Source organism: Trichosurus vulpecula, chromosome 3, assembly GCF_011100635.1.
Source record: "Trichosurus vulpecula isolate mTriVul1 chromosome 3, mTriVul1.pri, whole genome shotgun sequence".
NCBI classification, from domain to species: domain Eukaryota; kingdom Metazoa; phylum Chordata; class Mammalia; order Diprotodontia; family Phalangeridae; genus Trichosurus; species Trichosurus vulpecula.
Genome location: NC_050575.1, coordinates 344,124,498 through 344,149,703, shown reverse-complemented (window position 1 = coordinate 344,149,703; position 25,206 = coordinate 344,124,498). Strand labels below are relative to the sequence as shown.

The 25,206-nt window shown below is 40.7% G+C and overlaps 1 protein-coding gene across 2 annotated transcripts in view; it reads right to left on the bottom strand.

Moving 5' to 3' along the window:
* The window catches only part of FBXO11 (F-box protein 11), a 111,552-nt gene extending 97,160 nt beyond the window's left edge, over positions 1–14,392 (bottom strand). The window contains exon 1 of one of the 2 annotated variants that reach the window (XM_036748561.1): positions 13,411–14,392. In XM_036748561.1, the coding sequence (XP_036604456.1) occupies positions 13,411–13,690 (280 nt within the window). In that variant the 5' untranslated portion in view covers positions 13,691–14,392. Of the gene's footprint in view, positions 1–12,409; positions 12,427–13,410 lie in introns of those variants that run through there. The other variant, XM_036748562.1, reaches the window with a different exon arrangement.
* Between the last annotated feature and the right edge of the window lie 10,814 nt (positions 14,393–25,206).

Sequence of the window (25,206 nt, the reverse complement as noted above, 5' to 3'; positions counted from 1 at the left end):
TTGGTTTCAAATGTGGACAAACTCTTCCTGAACCCCACTAACGATACTACTCAAGTCATTTTCACATAAAGCCACTCCCCAACTTACCTCCCTGCTGGCTAACCCTTCCTCCACACCTTCTACCACCACCATCCATATATACACATACATAAAACGTAAAATCCACTGTCAAGGAAAAAGTTATTTCAAAAGCTTCAATATTCTATGTATTCCATAGTAAAGGAAGGAATAGGCTGTGAATAACTAAAGGGAACTGACTGGGGACACTGCTGAACCTATCTAAAGCTACTATCTCAAAATATATTCCCTAGAGGAGTCCAAATGTTTTTAGTTCACTTGGGTATACAGCCTAAATTTTTCCACTTAAGAGACTCATTTCAGTCAAAAACAAAACAAAACAAAACAAAACCCCCACAATTTCTGATATGGTGAAGGGACTATGATCAATTCACACACCAGGTATGAATTACTTCAAGTAGAGTTTTCAAACTCCAAACCTGGGTAATTTACACTGAATTTCCATTCAATTCAACAAATATAAAAATACTACTGTATGTGGAACACTGTGTAAAGTTCTGGGAAAGATATATTGCTTAGGTGATAAGGTTCCTGCCTCTAAGAGCTAAAAATAAGATATAAGAAAACAGCTGATTTGGGGAGCACGAATATGATTTGGTTTAATGCCATCATGTTTTTCTGTAGCCTCCTGGTTACTCTTGTGAGGCGGACTTATTGGGCCTGGAAGCTTTTGACCAAGATATCAAAATGGGGACACTGGTTCGTGGGTCTGCTACTTTGGAGCTTGAATAAATGCTTCAATTCTTCTGCCTTCTATTTAGAGAATTCCTTACATCCTGCGGTTCTGAACCATTCAGACATATATATGATTATCTTTGAAATCATAAATTCTGCCTTCATAATACATGAACTAGCCTCGTAGTCAACTGTGATCTGATAATTTTCTAAGAAGAAATGCATTCCAAGACACAATGAACCTCGTATACAACCCAAAGTTGGGGAATCTTCTGTCCCTTCTTCATATTGTTCCAACTAATTTTTAATGAATTGAGATAGGAATTAAAGATTCACATGATGGCAAAAGTAGAGCCTTAGCAAATAATTTGGAAGAACTGTAGGTAAGGGAGTAGAGTAGTTTGTACTACAGAAGATAGAAGTTTTAACAGAACCAAGGAAGCTTAACTTATCATTGAGTATCAAACACAAAAACAGGGAATTTAAATTCCAAATGAATGTCACTAGTGACAAAAGCATTCTTAACTACCACGTTTATTTCAGTTATTCTTCAGAACATGTAAGCTCTAAGAAGAAAGCAATAGTTACCTCTTTTTGATCTGTATTCCCATCACCTGGCACAATGCCTTGCAATAATAGGTATTTAATAGATGATTGCTGAATTCAATTTAGTACAAAGTAGCTCGGGTCAATTTCAAGTTCTACAGATTTCTTATGCCAACAGTATTGCCAAAAGTAAGACTTTTTTGATGCTGAGTGGCCCATATTTGTAAAATTTCTCCCTTCTAGCTTTAAATTTATGATCCCATGAACTATGAAAATTTTTGATCGACCTCTTGAAGTTTCCATTTGTCCAATATGTACCCTTGTCTCCTTGATACTTGGGGTGGGGAGGCTGGCTATTTCAGAAGATTGTGTTTCTCCAATCACACACAAGATTCACTACCTTCATTCAGTCAACAGGCTTTTATTAGTCGGTTGGTCAACAGGCATTTATCAAGGGCTTACTACTATGTGTCAGGCATTGCACTAAGCATTGGGCAAATTAAAAAAAAAGAGGCAAAAAAAAGTCTCTTCTCAGGAAGACTACATTCTAATGGGAGAGACAACAAAGAACCCCGTACATACAAGAGTATATGGCAGGTAATCTCAGAAGGAAGGAAGGAAGGCATTAGCAGTGAAGGGCACCAGGAAAGAATACCTGCAGAAAGAAAGATTTAAGGTGAAGAGAAGCAAAGAGGTAGATGTGAGGAAGCATTTGAAACATGAAGGACAGTCACTGCATGTGTGGAGTAGGGAGGTATGACAAGGAGTGTCATGTGGAAGAACAAGTAGGCCAGTGTAACAATCATTGAGCATGTGGAAAGGAATACAGTTTAAGATACTGGAAGGATAGGAAGATTCCAGGTTGTAAAGGGCTTTAAATGGCAAGCAGAACATTTTTAATATTTGATTATGGAAGCAACAGGAAGCAAAGCCAGAACATTTTATTGAGCGAGGGACAGGAGTGACATGGCCAGACATTAACTTTAGGAAAATCAATTTGACAGGTAAATGAAGGATGGATTGGCATGGGGAGAGACTTGGGGGAAGGCTACTGCAATAGTTAAGTACTGAAATGATGAGAGCCTGTACCAGGGTGTTAGCTCTATGACTGGAGAAAAGAGGACATATAAGAGAGATGTTATGAAAGAAGAAAAAGACAAAACTTGACATACTGTGGAATTAATTTAAGTGAAGACGTGGTGGGTGCTAACTGGAAGGCAAGTTGGGAAAGGGGAAAGGGGGGGGGGCGGCCCGGGAATGAGTTTCGGTATTGTTGAGTCAGGACAGAATCCTTGGGAGATACCCGTGCTTAATGGGCATGCCCTGGAGGAAGAGCCAGAAAAGAAAACTGAGAAAAACTGGTCAAACAGAAGAACCAGGAAAAAAACAATGTAGTATAAACTTAAAAGAAGAGAGTTTCTAGGAAAAGAGAATGAATGAAGGTAGCAGGGAAGTCAGGAAGGATGAATAATGAGACAATACTTTTAGATTTGGTGAGGAATATTTCAGTGGTAACTATGGAACTAGTAGTTTCATTGATAACCTTTGAATTTCTGTCAATTTCTTCCATATCACCTGCATTTGCCCAAAGTGATCACCCACTTTTCACCTGCTAAATCTTTATTCACACAAAATCCTACCCTCTTCAAAAAGGCAATACAAACTAAATTGGAAGAAACAATGTTATTTTACCTCCAATGAATAACTCATACCTAGGTATATTTCACACACCTGGCTTTACCCATCTCCAAAATGTAACAAGTGAATAAAAGTATTATGAAAGAAAACTTACATCTTCCTAAACTCAGCTCTCTCATACATTCTACTCATACATTCTAACCACACTATGAATACAGTTGCTACTGCTGTTCAATCATTTCAATTATGCCCAACTCTTCATCATCCCATTTGGAGTTTTCTTGGTAAAGATATATGTGACTTGCCATTTCTTTCTCCAGCTCATTTTCCAGGAACGAAACTGAGGCAAACAGGGTTAAGTGACTTTCCCAGGGTCACACAGCTAAGTAAGTGTCTGAGGCCACATTTGAATTCAGGAAGATAAGTCTTCCTGACTACAGTTTGAGGCTCTATCCACTGTGCCACCTAGCAGCCCCACTGTAAATACCACTTAGAAGCAAAAACATAAAAGTTCAGAATCAGGTAACTAACTTTAGGAACTAAGGAGCAGGTCCCTAAACCAGAGCAGCATAATCATTAAGGTAGGGCTAAAAAGGAACTTCAAAACATGTAGCCCAATTCATTCATTTTACAGATGAGTAAACTGAGGCCTAGAAAAGTTAAGTAAATGAATGATTTGCCCAAAAGCACACAGCTAGATAGGGCTCTTAATTTTTTACTAATTATTTTACACAGAGTAAGTGGCCAGCATTACTACCTAAATTTTACGGGGGCGGGGAGGGGGAGCATCCAGGTGCCTTGTCCAAGCCGACAGAAGTTTAAAAAAAGGCAATGTTCCTTATTATTAGGTGTCCAAGGTTACCCAAGTCGGGGTCTCGATCAAATTGCTGCCTTAGTCAACTAGTCCTAATGTCAGATTTACCCAAACAACAGCTAACCATGTGTTTGTCAAGGAACCTAAATCCTTCGCACTTTTAAATGGGGGTAAGCAATAAACTACCCTATCACCCAAACAAACTACTTTGCATCAAAGGCCTAGAATCACAAGAATCAATGTTTTCTTCTATGGATTGCTACTAGTGGCTTTTAAGAGCTCTACAGTCATACTGAATGGGCACTTTCCACAAGGGAAATAAGGTAAACCCACACTGATTCTACATTCACCTACTGGTAGAATTTGTAATGGAAAAGTGCCAAAGGTGCAAATCAATCTAAAGGGGACTGGCTGCACCTTCATCTCCTGCAGAAGTTCATTTCCTGATGTAGACTTTAGGAGAAAAAAGATCCGACTACTTCACTTATGACCTGACTTTCCTTGGGGTCCCCTTTCCTGAAATAAGGTTGCTTCCACTGGTGCTGAAATTCTAGATAACCTGAAGAAGTCTTGTAATGTCCCTAACCATTCAGGGTTAGTAGATAAGATATACGGCTGACAACGGACCAGCCTGGTTAATTCTTAGAAATACCAAAGGCTTCAACTTTATGACCTTAGCTCACAATGAGAACACCTTGTTTCTCCAGTCATATAATTCACTATTAACCCCAGCCAAACAAGTCTCGAAATTCATTCTCTCATTCATACAGGGATTTGGTCAAGACTACATAAGACGTTACTGGAAAATAAACTCCCAAGTAGGAGAAATCTCCAAGACCCGAGGTTGAGTTATCTTCAAAATATTGGGGGAAGGCATCAACTTGTGATTATCTATATAGGTCATTTCAATCTACCAATGCAGATCAGCAACTGTTCTGAAATTTATGGTCTTAAAGAGTTGTCCACGGGCATTGAGACATTAATTGACTTGCCTAGAATCAGAGGGCCAATATAAGTGACAGAGGCAAGACTTAAACATCTTCTTGACTGCAGACTTGCTTCCCATCTACTCAATAATCTATACCTCCTTTCCTTTGTAATGTAATGGGCAGAATCAGATAACAAGAAATCAAAAATCACAATCGAATTTCCCTACCCATCTCTCAAGTCCCATTTCAAAGGAAATTCAAGCCCTAAATGTTCCTGGATCCTTCCCATTAGACTCCACAGAAAAGTTTCTTTTATACTTGAGGTACTTATCTACTTATTTTGTATTAAGGTTATATATCTAATTTGTGTGTATGGGGGAGGGGGATATATCCCCTTAGTTTGTAAACTCCCCAAAAGGCAATTTGGCTTACCAAAATTTTTATCTCAACACCAAGCACAGACTTCCACATATGGTATATGCCTACTACACATATGTTGAACTGAATTATATTAACATATAAAATATACCTCTACTTTGTAACTACAATCTTATTCAATGTTTCTAATTAAGAAATTAAAATCAATTGATTTTCAAGTTAAAATTGTTTTCAAATACTTTTGCCCATTGACTAAATTATATATAAAAAATATCAGTCCCTTTCACTTTTCTATTTTCCTTAGATTAAATATGTTAACAATGTAAGTGTAAGAAGCATGTTTCTTAAGTTAAATTCCATAAATTCAACTCAATGAATAATTAGTGCATCAACTGTGTGCACAGCACTGCTAGATATGAAATTTAGATAGGATCCATGACCTTGTGGAATTTACAAAGCGGTAGGCTCTAACTCATACAAAAATAATTCAAGTCAAGAAACACTTATAAATGCCTACTATATGCAAGGTGTTATGGTAGATGCTGAGGATCCCCACCCCCTAAAAAAAAATAATTTCATGTCCTCGATAAGGGTATTGGTTCCTAAGTGCCAAAATTCTATGTGACTACTATGTGAAAAAGGAAATTATTACCTGGTGGAAATTAGGAAAGACTTCCTAGAAGAAATCTGAGTTACGCTTTAAGGAATGGGTATTAAAGAAAGGAATGTAGTGTAGAGTCTGAACAAAGACACAGGAGGAGGAAAGTAAAGGATGTGTAGAAAACACCATTTAGTTAAAGATGACTGCAGAATAAAACTACATATTAAGCTGGGGAGAGCTAGGGCCTAGAATGTAGATGTATTAAATGCCCAGCAAAGTTATTTGAACTTTACATGATGGACAAGAGGGAGGACCAGTATTCTGAACAAAGGAGTGACATGACAAGATTCATGCATACGTAAAATTATGTGTTGCAGCCGTGTTAAGGATGGGTTGAAAGAAGTTAAAAGTGGAAGCAGGATGACCTGTTAAGAGGCTACTGTAATAGAACAGAAGGTAGTGAAATCTGTACTAAAGTGGTACCAGTGGAAACAGTGCAGAAGACAGGCAGGAGAGAGATTTGAGAAGTAGAAACAAGAAACCTTGATAACCTAGAATGAAGACAGATGAAGGAAATGATAGAATCAAAGACAATATGAACTTTTAAATACACGAAACTGAGTGAATGGTAATGTCACTCAAAAATAATGGAGACAGAAGGAACAGTAAGTTTTGAGGATAAATATAATTTGCTCACTTTCAAACACAGTGAGTTTGAATTGGTGGAATAGCCAAGTAGACATGAAGTTCTGGAGCATGGGAGAAAGAGGCCAAAGCTAGAATTAGATTTTGGTTATCATCTGTATAAAGGTCCATGAGGATTTCAGAGTTGGAAAGGATCTTAAAGATATCTAGTCTAAATCACCTACTTAAAAGATAAAAAATCACAAAGGTTGTGACTTGCCTAATGCCAAATAAGCTTAAGAGAGCCAAGCCTTGAAACCAAGTGGTTTGCTCTCAAATCTAGCACTCAGCTAAACTGTACTGCATTAACTGAAGCTACGGAAGTGGGTGAGATCGCCAAGGACAAGACAGGGTGAGAAGAGGGCTCAAGTCAAGTCCTAGTTGTGGCCAACATCAGCTTAAACAGTCAGCAGGAAAGGGGAAGAAGAATCAACAACAAAATAATAGAGAAGAGCAACCCTTTCTACTTCTTCATCATACCATCAGGCATCTCATCATCCTGAAAGACTGCATGAGCCTTGGTACTCACACTTCATCAGTGCCCTCTGGCTCTGGGAGCCCTCTGCATGTAAGGTAGAGAGTTCCTCCCAAAGTCTGCACATAAGGATGACCCCAAGGCCAGCCATCTCTGCATTTCTCACAGCTTCTCCATTATGCCACAGGCCCAAGGCTTCCTACCTTATCTGCCCCTATTCCAGTTTCCTTTTGTGTGTAGTCTTACCTCATTAGAGTGTAAGCTCCTTGAGGTCAGAGACTGTCTTTTTGGTATTTGTATCATTTCCCTCTCCCTTCCCCCAAAAGAGGGCATTTCCCAAAGACAAAAGACAAACAGTCCTGGTCCTCAAGAAAATTATAATGTAATGAATGAGACAATATGCAAGCAAAAACGTACAAAGTAGCTATGTACAGAATAATTAGGAACATAATCAATGCAAGGAAAATGCTAGAATTATAATGGATTAGGAGTCTTCCTATAAAAGTTGGGATTTGAGCTAGGACTTGAAGGAAGCCAGAGTGTGGTACATAGTAAATGTTTATTGTCTGATAGGAGCAATTAGAGAGGACAAGACCGGCAGCTAAGTGGCAAAGTGGATAGAGCCTCAGACCTGTAGTCAGGAAGATTCATATTCCTGAGTTCAAATATGGCTTCAGACATTTACTAGCCATGTGACTCTGGGCAAGTCACTTAACCCAGTTTGCCTCAGTTCCTCATCTGTACGATCAGCCTGAAAAGGACAGTATCTTTGCCAAGAAAATCCCAAATGGTGTCATGAAGAGTCAGACATGACTGAAACAAAAGAATAACAGGAGGACAAGAGTGCTGTCTGGGAAAACAAAAGAGGACTTAATATATGTAAGGAAAAGCATTTATTAAAAATGCTTCCCAGAGCCAAACACTGACAAGTTCAGGAGAAACAAACAAAAGCAAAGATAGTAGCTGCCTTCTAGGAGCTTAGATTCCAATAGAAGAGATAACCCATACAGAGGAATAGTGGCTGGATAATAATACTTTGGTTTGTAAAATTGCAAGCATAGAAACAGGAGAGTAAACTTATACAACCTTGGAGGTGGAAAGGAAGAAATCCAGGAGAATGTGACAGTCAACATGGTCAAAGGCAATGAACAGGTAGCTGAAGGAACATAAGGACTGAAAAAGATCACTGGATTTTGTGATTAAATGTTCCATTAATGACCTGGCTGGGGTGGTGGGTTGAGGAGCTTTTTCAACAGAGGCTAAAGAGATGGAAGTCAAAAATCAAGAAATGTAGGAAAAGTACAAGTATATGGTCAGGAAATAAAAATACCAAAGCTTGTCTAGTATACACATTAGTACCATGGGAAATTTGCTCCAGAAAACAGCCAGTCAAAAATAATTTTTAAATTAGTACCTTAGTCCAACATTAACTTAACCTACATTTTTCTTCTAAAAACAGTCTCTGTCCTTAGCCATGAACTAACAAAAAAAAAATAATAAAAAACAAAAAACAAAAAACCCAACTTCTGAACTTATGAGTAATTTTGGGAAAATTCACCCTTCTCTTTGTACATGGAAAACTCTAGTCATTTGCATCAGCAATCTATGGTTTCACCTCGTTAGATATGAACAAACTTGGCTCCAGCACCACCTACATTTGCATATGGCAATGCTCAAAGTCTCAATATCAGTCTAAGGGATTATTCTGAATGCTACTCCAGAGAATTAGCTCTAAATTGGACAATATTTTACTGCTTCAAACAGTGACTTTTTTTTGGACCTGTGATTTCCTACATGTAGGAAGCTCCACTGTGGAAAATCCCTCCACCTATGCAGAGTAGAAACTGGTCTGCTGCTTATAGTCAGAGTTGCTTGGAAGAACTGAGAGAGTAAATATCTTCCTCATGGTCACAAAGCTAATTGGTGTCAGAGACAGGACTTGAACCAAACTAATGCCAACCTTAAGGACAGTTCACTAATGAAATAGAGGATGCTCACTGAGTGTTCACATGATACTAAGGTAGTTTGGCAAAGATGCTGTATCTTTGGAAGACAGGAAGAGGATCAAAAATAACTAAAAGAGAAATGGTGGGAGTAGAACCAAATGACACTTCACAGAAACTTTAGAATGCACAAAGTATACACAGATGAACAAGAGGTACAAGTTGAATAAGAGAAAGAGAGAGAAACAAAAGGATCCCAGCATCATAATGGTTCACAAACTATAACAATTCTTCATTGAAGTCTTATTATTTTAAAAGTAAAGCTGCACAGAAAGACTGACCCAGTAGCCTTGAATGCTACAATTCCTTAATTTAAGACCTTAAGAGGTAGATGATCCACCTCTCCCAATCTGATAAAGTTCCCAACAGATCCTTCTTGAAAAATTTAAATGATCTTAAAATCTAGGAAAAATATAAAGTGATTCCCTCCTCACACAGGGATCAGGGACTCTTATCCTGATTTAAAAAAAAAAAGCAGAAAAAGAAAAGTACTTGATATTCTTCCCAACTTGCCATGCCAGGTAGTAGCCAAAGACTTTTTCATCTTCATTAGCCTTGTCCCCAAGGTACATACGTACATACTCACCTAAACTCCTGAAACCAGAGTAGAGTTCCCTGACCTGAATTCCTACTGCTACAAGTTTCCAAAAAAAAATATGAGAAAGAGACAGAGAGTGAGTTTGCACATGTGTATGTGTGCATGCAGGCATGCAATGGAGCCTGAAGGGAGCTGACATAGGTAGAAGTTCCTTAAAAAGGGGCCAATCAAAACTCAAGACCAACATCTCCAGGGATTCCCCTGCCCAATTCTGTGATAGGATATTCCTAAAAGCTCATATTGAATCTTGCTACAGGTTTGTTTGTTAAGAAGGGGTTTAAAAAAAATACTACAAAACAGGGAAGCAGCTCAAGTTATAGCTGAGACTTTTTTAATTCTTAAAAAAAAACCCAGCCTGATCTCCTTAAGAATAGAAACCAAAAGATCATGAGAACCACAATAAATTTCCTTGAACTATGACTGTTATTACATATGCATAATAAACTTTTTGCCTTTAAAAAGAGCCTCGAATTTTTTCTATAGCTAAAATACAAATTGTAGCTGTCACCCACTTTTTTTCTTTTAAATTCAATATCAAGAACAAAATCTTAACTTTAACCACCAAAATACCTGTTCAGCTACTTATATTCCATCTTGGAGAATAAGCAAACATCTTTTTCTGTTCTGCAAATCTCTTATCAAACAGTATCTGAGTGAAGAACATAAACTCAGTACTTGAATTTTTAAAAAATGTAGAGTGTCAAATATTTCTGAAGTAAAAAACACACTACTTCAGTTTCATTTTGCAAAACTATTTTAGATCCTAGATGTAACAACAGTTTTTATATTAATAAAATCTTATTCCCTCCTCTTTGAAACACTTCCAATTATCTTCTATTAGGTAAACATGTTTCTGTATATGACATTCAAAGCTCAAGAATTTAAATGGACAGACCAGAAGTCTGGTAATTAGTACTCTGCCTTTGACAAAGGACATTTTGGATAGTCTATAGATAAATGCAGCATTCCATGACATACTTAAGTCAGTATTTCCTGAAGTGGTGTCTAAAGAGCCTTATGACTCCTCCGGGAACCTGGGAGGCCCTCTAAAAGACTTCCCTATCATATTCCTAAGCTACTCTCCCCCTCAAACACTGGTCATGTAGAAGACTGAAATATAGCTGAAATATAGGTAACATGAATTTCAGATGCTAAAATAATGCTTGGAAAGGGAAACAGAAGGTACACCAGTACCACAGTCCTAGTAAATTATTTTCTCCACAGATAACTAATTGATGTCTATTTTATCCTTATAAGCAAAAGACATATCCACCACATGAAAAATAAGAGCTTTTACATGGATAGTAAACTGATGTTGAAATTATCTTAAGGACCACTGAGTCTCAATGCAGTAGCTCAGCAAGTTGATCTAATCCCTTCTGGCATTTCTTATGTACTAATGCAATATAACTCAATAAAATGTAAGATCTCTTTAAGAAAAAAAAAAAGTCATTTTCATTACACACCTTGAATTATGGAAGCCAGAAACATAACTAATGAAAGGAATCTCTTTCCTCTATAAATCACTAAATTTTAAAACTCACCTCATCCCAAAGTTTTCATACAGAAATTTAAGACCCTTTTAAAAGTATTCAAGTTTGCAAAGAAAAAATGTATTCATGGTTTAATATAATGTTAGTATACTAATATTATCACCTACAGTTTTTGCTTATTAACTTGGTAATTTATTCAATCCTCTAAACTTAAGAAGATCATTAAAGGTTTCTCGGAGAGTCTAACCAATGAGAAAGTGTTTTTACTTCAAAAAAACAAACAAACAAAAAAAAAACCCAAATTAGTTTGTCCTTACAGCACAGTAAAGATCCTAGACTGAATCTTGTTAGGAAGGCTCTGCTACTTATTGAAATTCTGATTCATGGGTATTATCAGACAGTTTACAAGTATCAAAAACAAAGACAGGAACTCTTAACTATTGGCATACAACCTACAATTTCCATATCCAGATTACCACTCTACTTCAAATGAAAAGCAACTACTGGATTTGAAAGAAAGAAAAATGTCAGAGATAATCTAGCTGAACAAATAGCTTGATATTGATAACTAAAGTTTAGTGTTCATCAGCAGGTTAAATGACACAGACTAAAAAAGGGGGCTCTGGGAATTAGTCAAAGAATTTTTTTTAAAATAAGTCACGTGACTATATTACATTTTACTAAATCAGAAGATTTTTGGCAAGGTTACTAACAAATTAATACACCTTGAGCAAATTTAGTGCTAGCAACACCCCAAGACTGAACATTGTAAGTCTTTAAAACAGAACTATGAATTGTTCGTTAGAATTTTTTTTAACTACTTATAAAAGTGTCAAGTTAATTATTTGAGTGGGACACAGGAAAAGAAACTCCTGCATTCCTGTCACACAGAAAAAGGAAATGATGAAAATAAAATTCCAGTTCACCAATCAGTAAATTAAGAATTTCTAGAATCTGCACAAGACGTTCAACTGGACTTGCAGCCTCACATCCTTTCATGTCATACATAATAACCTGCTCCCCAAATGACAGTTTTTACAATGACCAGGGAAGAAATGGGTAAAGTTATTTTGCAAATCGGCATTTCTCTCTTTCATCTATTCAATAATCTGACCAAGTAATAAGACAGAGAGCCACCACTTAAAAAAAAACACCATGTTTCCAAGATGGTAACTGCATTCAAGATTAGTTCCCTTTATCATTCAAGATGTGACAAGCAACGCATAAAAAATTAAAACCTAATCTTCTCAACTATACAACATGCAAAATGTCTCCTAACAATTCTCTTCCTCTTTAAAAAAACAAAGCTGCAAATACGGTACAGGGAGCAAGCCCCTCCACTGGCAGCATTTAGTTAAAAAGAGAATAGTTAAGCAGCTTGGTGACCAAGGGGCACACTCCCACCTCACAGCCTCCCAAAATAACTGTACCATTTCACTAAAGCAGGAATCCAATCCCGAGGAGCCTCAGCCCTTTAGACAATGGTGGTTACCATACCGAGAGCTAAACAGTCGGGTCCAATTGACACATTTCACTAGGCCTTGGACAAGACACACAACACACACGTTCTCCAGACACTGGGCTCCAAGGTAGGAGTATTATAAAGTCCACGCCAGGAGATCGGGGCAGGCCAGAGGATAGGAGGTGAAGCGGGGTGGGGGTGCACAAGGGCAGGAAACAAGGGGTACTGGGAGAAACAGCGTAGGGGTAATTGCACCAGGAGGGAGGGAGGGGGCTGGAAATGGCCGATGGTCTGTTTATTTATTTATTTTAAAGGTCTAGATTTAACGGGTCCCTTCCCCACCCCCACTCTCACACACCACCCCCCTCCCCGGGATTCTGTAACCAAAACCAAACTGCGCAGCAAACATCGTAGGGCTGGAAGAACCGCGACTCCCCCCACCCCACCCCACCCCCCACCCCGTGACTACCGAGCGAAGCGGGGCTGGAGGGGTGAAAACAAGTTCCCGGGCCAAGCCCTCCGGCCGCGGGGTTCCCCCGAGCCCCACCAAGAGGGGAGGCTCACTAACCCGGTTAAGAAAGGGGACAGGGAGAACAAATTCCTCACCCAACACCGGCAATTCCATTCCCCGTTCCTTCTTCCCCAGTCTCCATCGGAAGGGGAAGAGCCCAACCCCCGGGACCAGTGAGGAGGGGGACCACGGCGAGCCCACCTCCCCCCCCACCCACTCCCGGACTCCCCCTGGGGTCCGGGGACGGGGGAGGGGGGGTGTGCCGAGCCCCCGAAACCAAACAAAGCGCGGCCTGAGCGCGAGCCAAGGCGAGTGGGGAAGCCGGGGCTTTTCCTGGAGACAGGGGCCCGGGCCGGGCACTGCGGCAGCGGGGAGACCCGCCGCGGCGGGGCGCCTTCCCCGATAACCCCCGACTCCCCCCCCACCCCCTGGGAGCCCGAGCCCGAGGGCCGCCGCCCCCTCCCCCCTCGGCCGGGGCCGGGGGCAGGAGGGCGGGGGAGGAGGCCGCGGAGGCCGCAGTCTTACCCCGCTCCCCGGCGTTGTTCCGCTCCTGAGGCGGCGGAGGCGGCGGCGGCGGCGGCGGAGGCTGCTGCTGCTGCTGGGGCTGGGGCTGCTGCGGCGGCGGCGGCGGAGGTGGCGGCTGGGGCTGGGGCTGCTGCTGCTGCTGCAGTTGGGGCTGGGGCTGCTGCTGCTGCTGCTGGGGAGGCGGCGGCGGCGGCTGCTGCTGCTGCTGCTGTTGTTGCTGCACCGGGCGCGGCCTCGACACTCGCCTGGGTCTCCGGTTGGCGGCTCGGACGGAGTTCATTTGCCGGGCTGAGGTGGCGGCGTTGGCGGAGGGACACACACACACACCCCGCACCCGGGGATTTGGGGGAGAAGAGGGGACGGAGAGGGGAGGAGAGGAGAGGGGGGCGAGGGAGAGGCACAGAGACACAGGGGCGGGGGAGAGGGGGCCCCCGAGGAGACCCAGAGGCCCCGGGGACGAGAGCGGCACAGGAGGCCGGGGCGGCGGGCCGACGCACCGCCGGGAGAGAGAGGAGGCCGAGAGGCGAGGGAGGGGCGAGGGCGGTGAGGAGCCGAGGCCGAGGCCGGGGCCGCGGGGGAGAGAGAGAAAGGACAACCGGCCACCCGCTCGGGGATCCCGAGGAGAATCGCGACCCCGATCCCGGTCCCGCCGTCTCCCGAGCACGGTCTCCGGCGGCGGTGGCTGGGGGGAGTGGGCGGGCGGGTGAGGAGGGGAGAAGGAGGAGAAGAGAGCGAGCGAGCGGGAGGGAGGAGGCAGGGAGGGAGGGAGCAGGGGGCGCCGGGCTCCTTTTTTTTTCCTTCCTCTGCTACCCCCCCGCACCCCTTCAAAGAGATTTCTGTGAGGAATCTTTTTTTCCTCTCCTCGGCCTCCTCTCTCTCCTCCCCCCCTCTCTCTCCTCACAGAAGGGGAAACGAGGGTGAAGGGAGGAGACCGGGGGGGAAAAAAAAAGAAAAAAAAAAGAGGCGTAGTCGTTCCTCCTCCTTAAAGGAGCCTTTCCTCGGGGTCCTCCTCCTCCTCCGCCTCCGCCGCCGCCGCCGCCGCCTCCTCCTCCGCCTCCTGCTCAGCCCCGTCGCTGCCGCCGCCGCTGCTGCTGCTGCTGTGGCTGCCGCCGCCGATGATGATGATGATGCTGCTGATGCTGCTGCTGCTGCCGACGCTGCTGCTGCTCCGTGGCAGGAGGAGCCATTGACACCGCCGTAGACACCACACGCTCAGTCAGTCACTCACCACAGCGGGGCGGGGGAGGGCCCGGCAGCCGCCGCCGCCGGAGCTGAGCAATCGAGGGACGGGGCGGGGGAGGAGAGGGGCGGAGCTTCCGACTGGAGGGCCAATGGGAGGCGCCAGAACAGAAGCATCCCGGCGCCGGGGCCAATAGGAGCTCGTCTCTTATCAAGGAGCCGGCCCTCACTCTGCTCCCTTAGTCCCCGCCTAGATCCCCAGGCCGAGGGGAAGGGGAGGGAGCCTGGGGTAATGGGGAGGCATCTGGGTGTATATATAATGTGTGTGTGTGTGTGTGTGGCGGGTGTCCGGTGAGGAGTCGGTGTTCAAGACAAGAAGAAGTGCGGGGCGCGGCGGTGGAAAGGGCTGGGGCTGCTGATGTAATAGGAAGAAGTGATTAATCCATTCATTTACAGTATCAGCCTCTCTCCCCCATTTTTTTTTCCTTCCAGTAATGAAAAGGTGGCGCGGGAGTGGACCTTTGGGCAACTGGCGTTTGATGTAGGTTTGGAGAGTGATCTGCAGGGTGCGCAAGAGCCTGTGTGCCCTTTAACGAGCTAGAGGTTGTTTGCAAACTAAGAACTGGGTAGCCTCTAAATGGGAGGAGGTGGTGGTGGAGTCACTTTCTAATCAATGCCCTTCATTTTCCACAATCTCCCCCACCTCCACCCCTAAAGAAAAGACCCCTCACATCAATCCATAGATTAGTGCCTAGGTAAGAAATGCTAAGTGACATACTAGGAGAGACTGTCTGTGTATGTGAGGAAGAAGAGTAGGTAAATGTGGAGACAATGTGACTTGATCTTTGCAAGTATTTATTTGCAAGTAGCTTTAGTCCCCCATTCCCATCACAGTGTTTCTTGAGAAAAATGTATTTGTATTCTTTACCTGAATTTATTTACTTAAATAGGAAATATATTTTTTCTCTCTCCCTCTCATACTCTATTTTTCCCTTTCATTTTTTGTTACGGTGATTATATGTTGGATATCTTAGGCTCATTTTTTACCTAAATCTCAGGTTTCCAGACCTTTGTGTATTTTCCTCATCTCTGTGAGCTTGATAAATCACTGCTTTGCCTTGCTGGCTAGGCCAGAGGTGGCTTAGGCAGAGCAAAGAGCAGAGATTTAAAAAAAAATACTGTTTTTAGCTGTCCATTTATGAAAGGCAAATTAAGTCCCTCATACATTTTAGTCCGAAAATGGAGAGATGAAAAGAGAAACTTTTCCTACTCACGCCTACCAAAAAAAAAAATTGAACAAAAGAAACCTAAGTACTGAAACAAAACAGTTCCATTTGTTAGTCACATGGAAGTCAATAGCCAGTGAAATCAAAGCTAGAGGAGATAGGGAGGAGTAAGAGCTGATCCAATAGAGTTTAAGGAAAAAAGAAAATTAAAATCACATTATTCCATAATCTCTTCAAATTATTAATCAGTCACTGATTTTTTTTTGAAATTTCACCTTTTCATAAATTCACCCAACAATTATTGAGTGCCTGTGATATGTCCAGAAGGGGTAATATAAAAGAAACAGAAGACAGGTGTCTAGTTTAATCTTTCATTGCTATCAGGCAGTCAGTCAACAGGCATTTATTAATAGTTTACTATATGCCAGGCACTGTGATCAAATCTTCAAGTCTCCTTTATTTTCAAAACCACCTCCATTTTAGAATAATAGAGCTAGAAGGATACCAACCCAATTCACTTTACAGATGAGAAAATTGATATCAAAGAAATGAAGTGACTTGCTCAAAGTCACATCCCTTAGACCATGAGCTCCTGAAAGACAGGGTCTGTTTTTTACCCCTTTGTATCCAGAGTTCTTAGCCCAGTAGCTGTGTCACATACAAGTCTCTTGTTAGTAGCCAAGCCAGAAAGAAGACACAGGTCTCTTGACGCCCAGTTTACCGCCCTTTTGATTTGTGGGTACTATGGAGTCTTGATTTCTTCTATCCTTAAGGGGAAAAAAAAATATCATGGAGGCCTTAGAATGATAGACGAATGGTCACTCATTAATACAAACTTGAACTTGCTACTATGTAAAAAGTACCATGGTCTTGGGTAGGTGAGAGATACACTGAAAAAGTCTAATAGGATCAATAAGAGAAATATATAAACATCTACAAGATAAGAGAGCATGTGAAAAATGCTGTTAGAGAAAAATGAAATCAAAAGTTTTTGGAGTCCAGAGGTAGGAGAGATAACTTCTAATATGGTTTATTCACATCTCTGGTTATAGAAGTTTCATTTATGACTCTGGTTATGGAATTTTCATCATGACTTATAATAAATTAAATCATAGTTACATAATACTTCAAGCTGTATAATGTTCTGTTCCTGCAAGACTAAAGTCTTATATGCCATTGGAGCTTAAAACTGCTACAAGACTTTTGGGACACCCAGTATTTACTAGTAGAGGGCCCCCAAAACTATGTTTGTATGCATTTAGAATAATTTCAAAGGACAAAATTCCCTTGGAGTTTGTTTTGTCTTTAAGAACAAGTTTGTGCTCGTTTTACTCAAGTACTTACTGGTGCTTAATGTGTTAGAGTGCATTAAGTTATTTGTTTCTAGAATCAGTCACAATAAGACGGTACAAAATAAACTCTTTAATCAAGGTAGGAACCGAGGAACTATAATCTTTAAATTATATTCTTCCTATTTCATAAATCTTCCTCTAAAAGTTCATTCTCCAAACTTTGTCCCAAACTTTCACAACTGAGATGGAATACTGCATAAATATAATGTATGAATATAATATTTCATAACTGCTTATCATGTTAACTTTCATTTAAGGAGTTAGTTTGGTCTAAGCAGTTTTCCTTAAGGAATAACTAGCTCTGTTTAAAATGTCCTGGTTAGAGTATAAAAGACATCACATTAGATGACAAAAATTCACCTTTCAGATCACACTCAACTTAAGTTCTATAAATTAGATGGTAAAACTAAACTTGGAAACAACTTTTATTTAATGTATATGTGTAAAAACCTGGTTAGCACAAAATTCAAAGATCTCCATACTAGATATAATTTATTATATCTTAATGTAGCTATGATCTCCTCAATGTGGGATTTCTCTCCACCAATACAGATTGTAATCCATCCAAATTTTCTTAGCCCATGCAATTCTTGTCCATGTTTTCCCATTAATCTTACAAAGAGGATCTGCCCAATATGGTAGAGGCCTTCCTCTGGGTCTTTGTACATTTCATAAGTACTGACTGGTATGGCATTGGAGACACCTCCTTTTCTGAACATTCATCTTCTAGGGTCTAGTCATTACTTGACTTCTTATATATTGGTAGTCATTGGCAATCACAGAACTTAAACATTGAAAAAGACCTCTGCAGCATCTGGTCCAATTCATATACAAAAAGGAATCTCCATCACAGACCTCCACAGAACTTGGAGGGAGAGGTATGCGTGCTGCCCAGAGGACATTATCTAAGTCACTGAGGAAAATGTTAGCTAACATACAGCCCACTGTAGATCCCTGGGTCATTTGACTAAAGAACTTCTTTCACTTTGACTTCTTAGTGTCTGTTCTTTTATTATACTATTCAACCAGTTCCGAAAATATCTAACTGTAACACAGTCCAGCCCACAATGCTCCATCTTTTTCCATATTTTTGTTCAGTATTGTCTGACTCTATGACCCCATGGATCATAGCACCCTAGGCCCTTGTAACTCCTGAAGTCTGTCCGTGCTTCCGAGGTCATATCTTTTGACATTTTAATACTGTCCGTGCAATTTTCTGGGCAAGGATATTGGAGTAGTTTGCCATTTCCTTCTCCATCTTTTTCCATGAGAATAGCATAATTTTTTTATCAAACATTCTATCAAACATTTCCCTGTGGAAGGGAATGCTCCTTCACAATGTGCTGGCAAATAATAATAAACTAACATTTATTTATATGGCACTTACTGTGTACCAGGCACTGTGGTAAGTGCTTTACAATTATCACCTCATTTGATACTTACAACAACCCAGTGAGGTAGGTACTATTATGATCCCCATTTTACATATGAGGAAACTGAGGCAAACAGAGGTTAATTGATTTGTCCAAGGTCCCACAGCTAGTAAGAATCTGAGAGCAGATTTGAACTCAGGTCTTTCTGACTTCAGGCCCAGGTGTAGCCACTGGACCACCTAGCTGAATCATAGCTGGCCCACATCTTGAGCTTGACTACAAAACCTAGTATAGCACACTGGACAAATGATCACACAATCTTTGCTTGAAGACCTTTATTGAAGAGGAACCTCATACCTCCTGAGGCAGCCTGTTTCAATACAGGTTAGTTTTAGTAGTTAAGAATTTTTCCTAACATCAAACCTCAATTTGGCTCTTTGCTCTTGATTCTGCCCTCTAAAGTCAAACATACCAAGTCTATATGTGAACTGATACAAAGTGAGCAGAACCAGGAGAGCATTGTACACAGTAATAGCAATATTGTCAACTGTGAATGACCTAGCTATTCTCAGCAATACAGTGATCCAAGACAATCCCAAAGGACTCATGATAAAAAATGCCATCTGCCTCCAGAGAAAGAACTGATGTCTGAGTTCTGACTGAAGTGTACTATTTCTCTCTCTCTCTCTCTCTCTCTCTCTCTCTCTCTCTCTCTCTCACCCTCACCCCATGAACCATAACACACGAGGCCCTTCTAACTCCTAAAGTCTGTCCAAGCTTCCAAGGTCATATCTTTTGACATTTTAATACTGTCCAGGAAATTCTCTCTCTCAATCTCTCTCTCTCTCTCTCTCTCTCTCTCTCTCTCTCTCTCTCTCTCTCTCTCTCTCTCGTTTGTCTTCTTACACAAAATGACTAATATGGAAATGTTTTATATGATTGCACATGTATAACCTATATCAAATTGCTTACCATCTGAAGGAAGGGGGAGGAAAGGGAAGGAGAGATGGAATTTGGAACTTAAAACTTAAAAAAATAAATCAGTGAATGCTAAGTATTGTTTTTACATGTAATTGGGGGGGAATATTAAAAATAATAAGATATTTAAAATAACTCTAATCCTTCTTCCAGGTGAAAGTCTTTCAGATACTTGAAGATAGCCATTATGTCAACTTTGACTCTTCTTTTCTTCAGACTATATAGTTACAATCCCTTCAGTTGATTTGTACATGATATGGACTCTAGACCCTTCATCATCCTGGTTGCTCTCCTTTGGATGTTGTCCAGTTTATCAGTGTCCCTTCTAAAATGTGATACATAGAACAGAATTTAATACCCCAGATATGGCCTGACCAGGGCAGAGTACAGTGGGACTATTATCTTCTTATTCTGGGAAAGTATGCCTCTTTTACAACCCAAAATTGCATTACCTTTTTTTGGATGTCATTTCACACCCCTGACTCATACAGCTCATAGTCTTCTAAAGCAGCGGTGTCAAACAGGAGCCCTGTGGGCCCATGTGGCCCACAACACTCTCAAGTGCAACCCTACCAGATTAAAATATAACTTGGAAATACTTTAAAAATAAATAAATGTACAATAGAACATAGATAATGCTAATATGTGGTTTTCTAAGTCAATATGCAGCCCATCAGGATCCTTACGTTCAATTTAATGACTCCTGTTTCTATTTGAGTTTGAGACTACTAAAGCCCCCAGATGTTTTTCATATGAACTGCGCTCTTATACTTTCCCCATATTGTACCTGTAAAGTCAATTTCATGGATCCAAATGTAATACTACATTAATCCCTTTTAAATTTCACCATGTTAGGCTCAGACCAACTTCTTAGTCTATCAAGATCTTTCTGTAACCTGACTGTCATTCAGTATATTAGCCATCCCTCCTAACTTTGTGTCATCTTCAAATATGACAAAATAAAAATATTCACCTTTATTCAAATCATAGATCTAAAATGTTGACTAATATATGGACCCCATTTTTTCCACAAAATTAGCTTGCTAATTCAGCTTTGCTAAAATTGGGGTAAACTATATCTACTCCATTACCGTAGTCTACCAGTTTAGTAACCCTGTCAAAAAAGGAAATAAGGTTGGTCTGGCATGATCTGTTCTTGAAGAAGCCATAGTGGTTACTTGTGACCGGCACTCCTTTTCTAGGTGATCACTGACCATCTCTAGTAATGCATTCTAGAATTTTGTCAGGAATCAAAGTCAAGTTCACTGGGATTTGAAGATTCTATTTTTCCTACTTCCGCGCTTTAAAAAAATTGGGACATTTGTTCTTTTCTAGTCCCTCTGATACCATTTGTTCACAGTCTTTTATCAGTCACTGACAGTGGTTCAGCCATCACATAGGCCAGTTCTTTCTGTACCAGAAGATGTTTCAGGAGACTTGAATCCATCAAGGACTGCTACAAGTGTTCTTTTTAAAAATTAATTTATTTTTAGGTTTCAACATTTGCTTTTATAGGATTTTGAATTCTAAATTTCTCCCCTCCCTCCACTACCACCCCCCTCGCCAAGACAGCAAGCAATCTAATGTAAGCTCTACATGTACAATCATATTAAACATATTTCCATGTTAGTCATGTTGTGAAAGAAGAATCAGAATAAAAGGGAAAAACCACGAGAAAGAAAAAAAAAGAGAAAACAGTATGCTTGGATCTGCATTCAGACTCCATGGTTCTTTCTCTGGATGTGGATAGAATTAAGTCTTTTGAAATTTTCTTAAATCGTTGTATTGCTGAGAAGAACTAAGTCTAACAAAGTCAGTCATCACACAGTGTTGTTACTGTGTATAGTGTTCTATTTCTGCTCTACAAGTGTTCTCTTACTACCCTCTTACTTATCCTGGGCATCAACTCCCAATGAACCATTTTCATTCTTTTCTTTCCAGTCCATAAGTCATTTTCCCTAGCTGAGGAAAAATAATTACCAGCTCTACCTTTCCCTTTTGTCCCACGAAAACCAAGCAATGACTTTATTGCTTCTTTGATACTTATTCCCCTGTTGAAGCAAAAATAAACAAAACTGGGGTTGTTGCCCTCAGCTTATCAGCCTCAGTTCATTCTGAACTTTAGTAGTATTCAACATGATTTTTACAAGACCATAATATAGTTTTTTTATTCATTCTCTGTTATGTTCCCTTCATTCTATCTGCTGTACATATCCTTTTAAAATTTAAGTTGGTCAGTCCTTTGTGCATTCACATGGGTATTATTCTGACCTCTCCTGTTTTTCCTCCTCATCAGAATTGTTTCCTTTTATGTATTCTGCATTTCTTGAGAGTTTCTCATCTCTTCTCAACCGTGTTCCCTTGTAGAGTTTTAGTCAATAGGGGGGGGGGGGCAGGGGAGGGGTTTACTCATCGTTTTTCTGAATGCCTTGAAATCTCTCCTAAAATCTAGAGTTCATGTCAGACTATACTGAACCCTCCTTGCCTTTCCTGTCACAAACTCTAGGAAGTGGTCACTTAGTCAAGAGGTCCTCATCATGTCCACCCCAGCCACCATTTCTCTGCTGTTGGTGAGAATCAGTGCAAAATAGAATTCACTCTTGTTGGTTCCTCCATCTTTGGAAGAAAGAAATTATCATTTAAGTAAGATAAGAAGATTGCTTGTCTGCTTTTGGAAGAGTAAGAGTATCCCTTATCAGTAATATATTATGCCCTTGAGTCAGGCTTGTGATCTCTTAACCAAACTCTTCATATATTTCTTCTTTTATTTTTTTTTTCAGTTTGTCTGTAGTATACTCTAATGACAAAATTGCTTCTATTTGTCCCTCCATTTATCTTTATCCAAATAACTCTCACCAAGCTTCTGCCTTCTGGTTTCTAAATTTCCTCATATGACTATATCTTCTTAAAATACAGTGCTACCCTGTTATCCTTTTAATATATTACGTATACATTATATATTTAACTTCTAATATATAGAGCTCTCCCATCTTCTTTCTTTTGAATGAGTTATACCCATCCAGTTCTACATTTCAGTTATGGGTACCACGTCTTAGTGATGTCTATGATGTCAGATTTCCTTTTTCTGTGTTAGGACCTCTAGCTCATTTTGTTTATTGCATATACTTGGGGTATTTGTATGTAGACATTTGAGCCCAAGGGTTTTACTGCTAGCTCCTTTTTTTTTTGAGGGGGGAAAGGCAGGGCAATTGGGGTTAAGTTACTTGCCCAAGCTCACACAGCTAGGAAGTGCGCCAAGTGTCTGAGTCAGGATTTGAACTCAGGTCCTCCTGACTCCAGGGCCAGTGCCCTACTAACTGCGCCACCTAGCTGCCCCAACCAGCTCCTTTCTTGAATGAACCGCAGCACACCTACACCCACCATATACTTTCTCCGAAAAATGGAGGTTTCAGGAGAAACTCACCCATAGGAGAAGGGGATTACAAGAGTGGAGAGATGTTCTGAGGTGAGAAAATCTCTTGTATTTTGCTCTTTAGTGAGGTAGCATTGCTTGTAACCTTCCACTATATCTTCCATGTCATTTTACAAATTAATTTGTGCTCTATACTAGTATTACTAGTATATGTATGTACTAGTCATGTCTCTGGGCAAGGAATTAAATGACAGTTAACTAAGGCAATTTCTGGTTTCTTCTGGTCTCTTTGTTTTGGCAACTGCTTTATATCACTTTAACTTCTGGTGATAATCTGAGTCAATGTTTTCTATTCTTCTCCGCCTTTTTCAGAGTTAACTAATTGCTTACTTAAAGGATTGGGTTGGAGTTATTGTAATTTCAGTTAGGGTTTCCCTTTTAGCTTTATCTTTTCTTCCCTTTGACTTTTGTTTCTTACCTTTTCTGTTAAGTAGATGGTCTAATTTCATGCAGAACAATGATTCAAAAATGACTCCCACCATCAGAAACCAATTATTTTCTGTCCATTAAGATGAAGTTATTTTCACATTTTATAATGATGTTGTGCTCTTTACATAAAGAGTGATTTTCAACTCTCTTCTTGATGAAAATATTCATTATATGGAAGTGTGGAACGATCCTAATGAGAAGGAAAGGAGAGAGCTATTTTGTAACCTGTGATCTGAAACTTCAGAGTTTCTTAGAGTTAACAAAGAGAACGTTCAATCTGGGGATATTCTCACAGAAACTTCTTTCTTTGGGTCATTTCACCCTCACCTAGGATTTCCCCTAGAAACTTTAGAATATTTGGCTGGTGTCTAGGTCTGCACAACAGAAGGAAAAGGACTCCTCTGACCCTTGCAAAGACTTATCAAAGCACTGAATATGGGTCAGACTTTATTTAACCTGAGGAAAAAAAAATACAAAGGAGATGCACTTGATGCCAAAAATTAGCCCCACCTACTAAAGGACCTTTCGGAATCCCCTAGACTGATAATACTACTCTGGGCTGTCACCTGCTAGTAAGGGAAAGAATTTAGGATTGCTATTAAAATCAAGCAACTCTCTCCAGGGTTGCACTCTGTCTGGAAAACTACACTGGTTCCTGGATGGTGAGGTTAACTGTAGGGATGAATTGCTTTACTCTCTAGTGACCCCAAGTTCCTTTCCTTTGTTGGATAGGAGACACACAGGGCAATACTTTATGCCTAGATGAGTGTATTTGTGCCTGAGTAGAACATGACTACAAGGAGAAAGAGCCCAAGTCAGCCCCTATTTTGGAAAAGTATCACCCAAACTGGCCTACTGGTAGTTTAGGTTCAAAATTGCAATGAAATGAAACATTTGTAGAAGACCTGATAGTTAACAAAAGGAGATTTATTTAGCCATAGAAGAGGAAGGATATTTAGTAAGAATACTTTGTAAATTCAGTAGAGAGCAATTTTCCTGCCTTTATATAGCCCCTGAAAATCCACCAGTGAAGCATTGGGTTGGGGGGGGGAGGGCAATATTCAAGTGACATGGAAGTGACCTCAATAACCTGAACCTCAGTTTACTGAACCAATTAAGTTTCAAGGATAATTTCAATACCTTCTCAGGAAAAGAGTTAGCTCAGGCCATATGGTGGGAGACCCTGGTAGATATTCCTCTTACCACAACCCCCTTCCCTGGACAGCACAATTCACATAAACAATATCAGTGAACTACAAGGTTCAGATTCATAGTCTTTTGTTGACACTGAATTCTGGCTCCTTCTTGGTCCAGGAACTCCTCCATGTCACTTGTTTCAGTAAATCTTTTGTTGTTCTGTTTTGGAGGTGGGAAGGCAGGGCAGTTGGGGTTGAGTGACTTGCCCAAGGTCACACAGCTAGTAAGTATGTCAAGTGTCTGAGGCCGGATTTGAACTCAAGTCCTCCTGACTCTAGGGCTGGTGTTCTACTCACTGTGTCACATAGCTGCCCCTAATGCTTAATGTTTTTGTCAGCAACATAAATTAACACACAGATGGAAGCTTATCCACTCTGCAGGTGACACAAAGCTGAGAGAGAGTTAACACGCTGGATGACAGGTAGGAGCCAAAAGGCTCTTGACAAATTAAGACTTGTGCTGAATCTAACGAGATGAAATCCCGTAGGGATAAATGTAAAGTCTTGCACTTGGGCCTAAAAAATCAACTTGACAAACATAAAATGAGAAGGCATGACTAAACAGTCATTCATCTGATGATGATCTTGGAGGTTTTAGTGGAATACAAGTTCAATATGGGTCAACAGTGT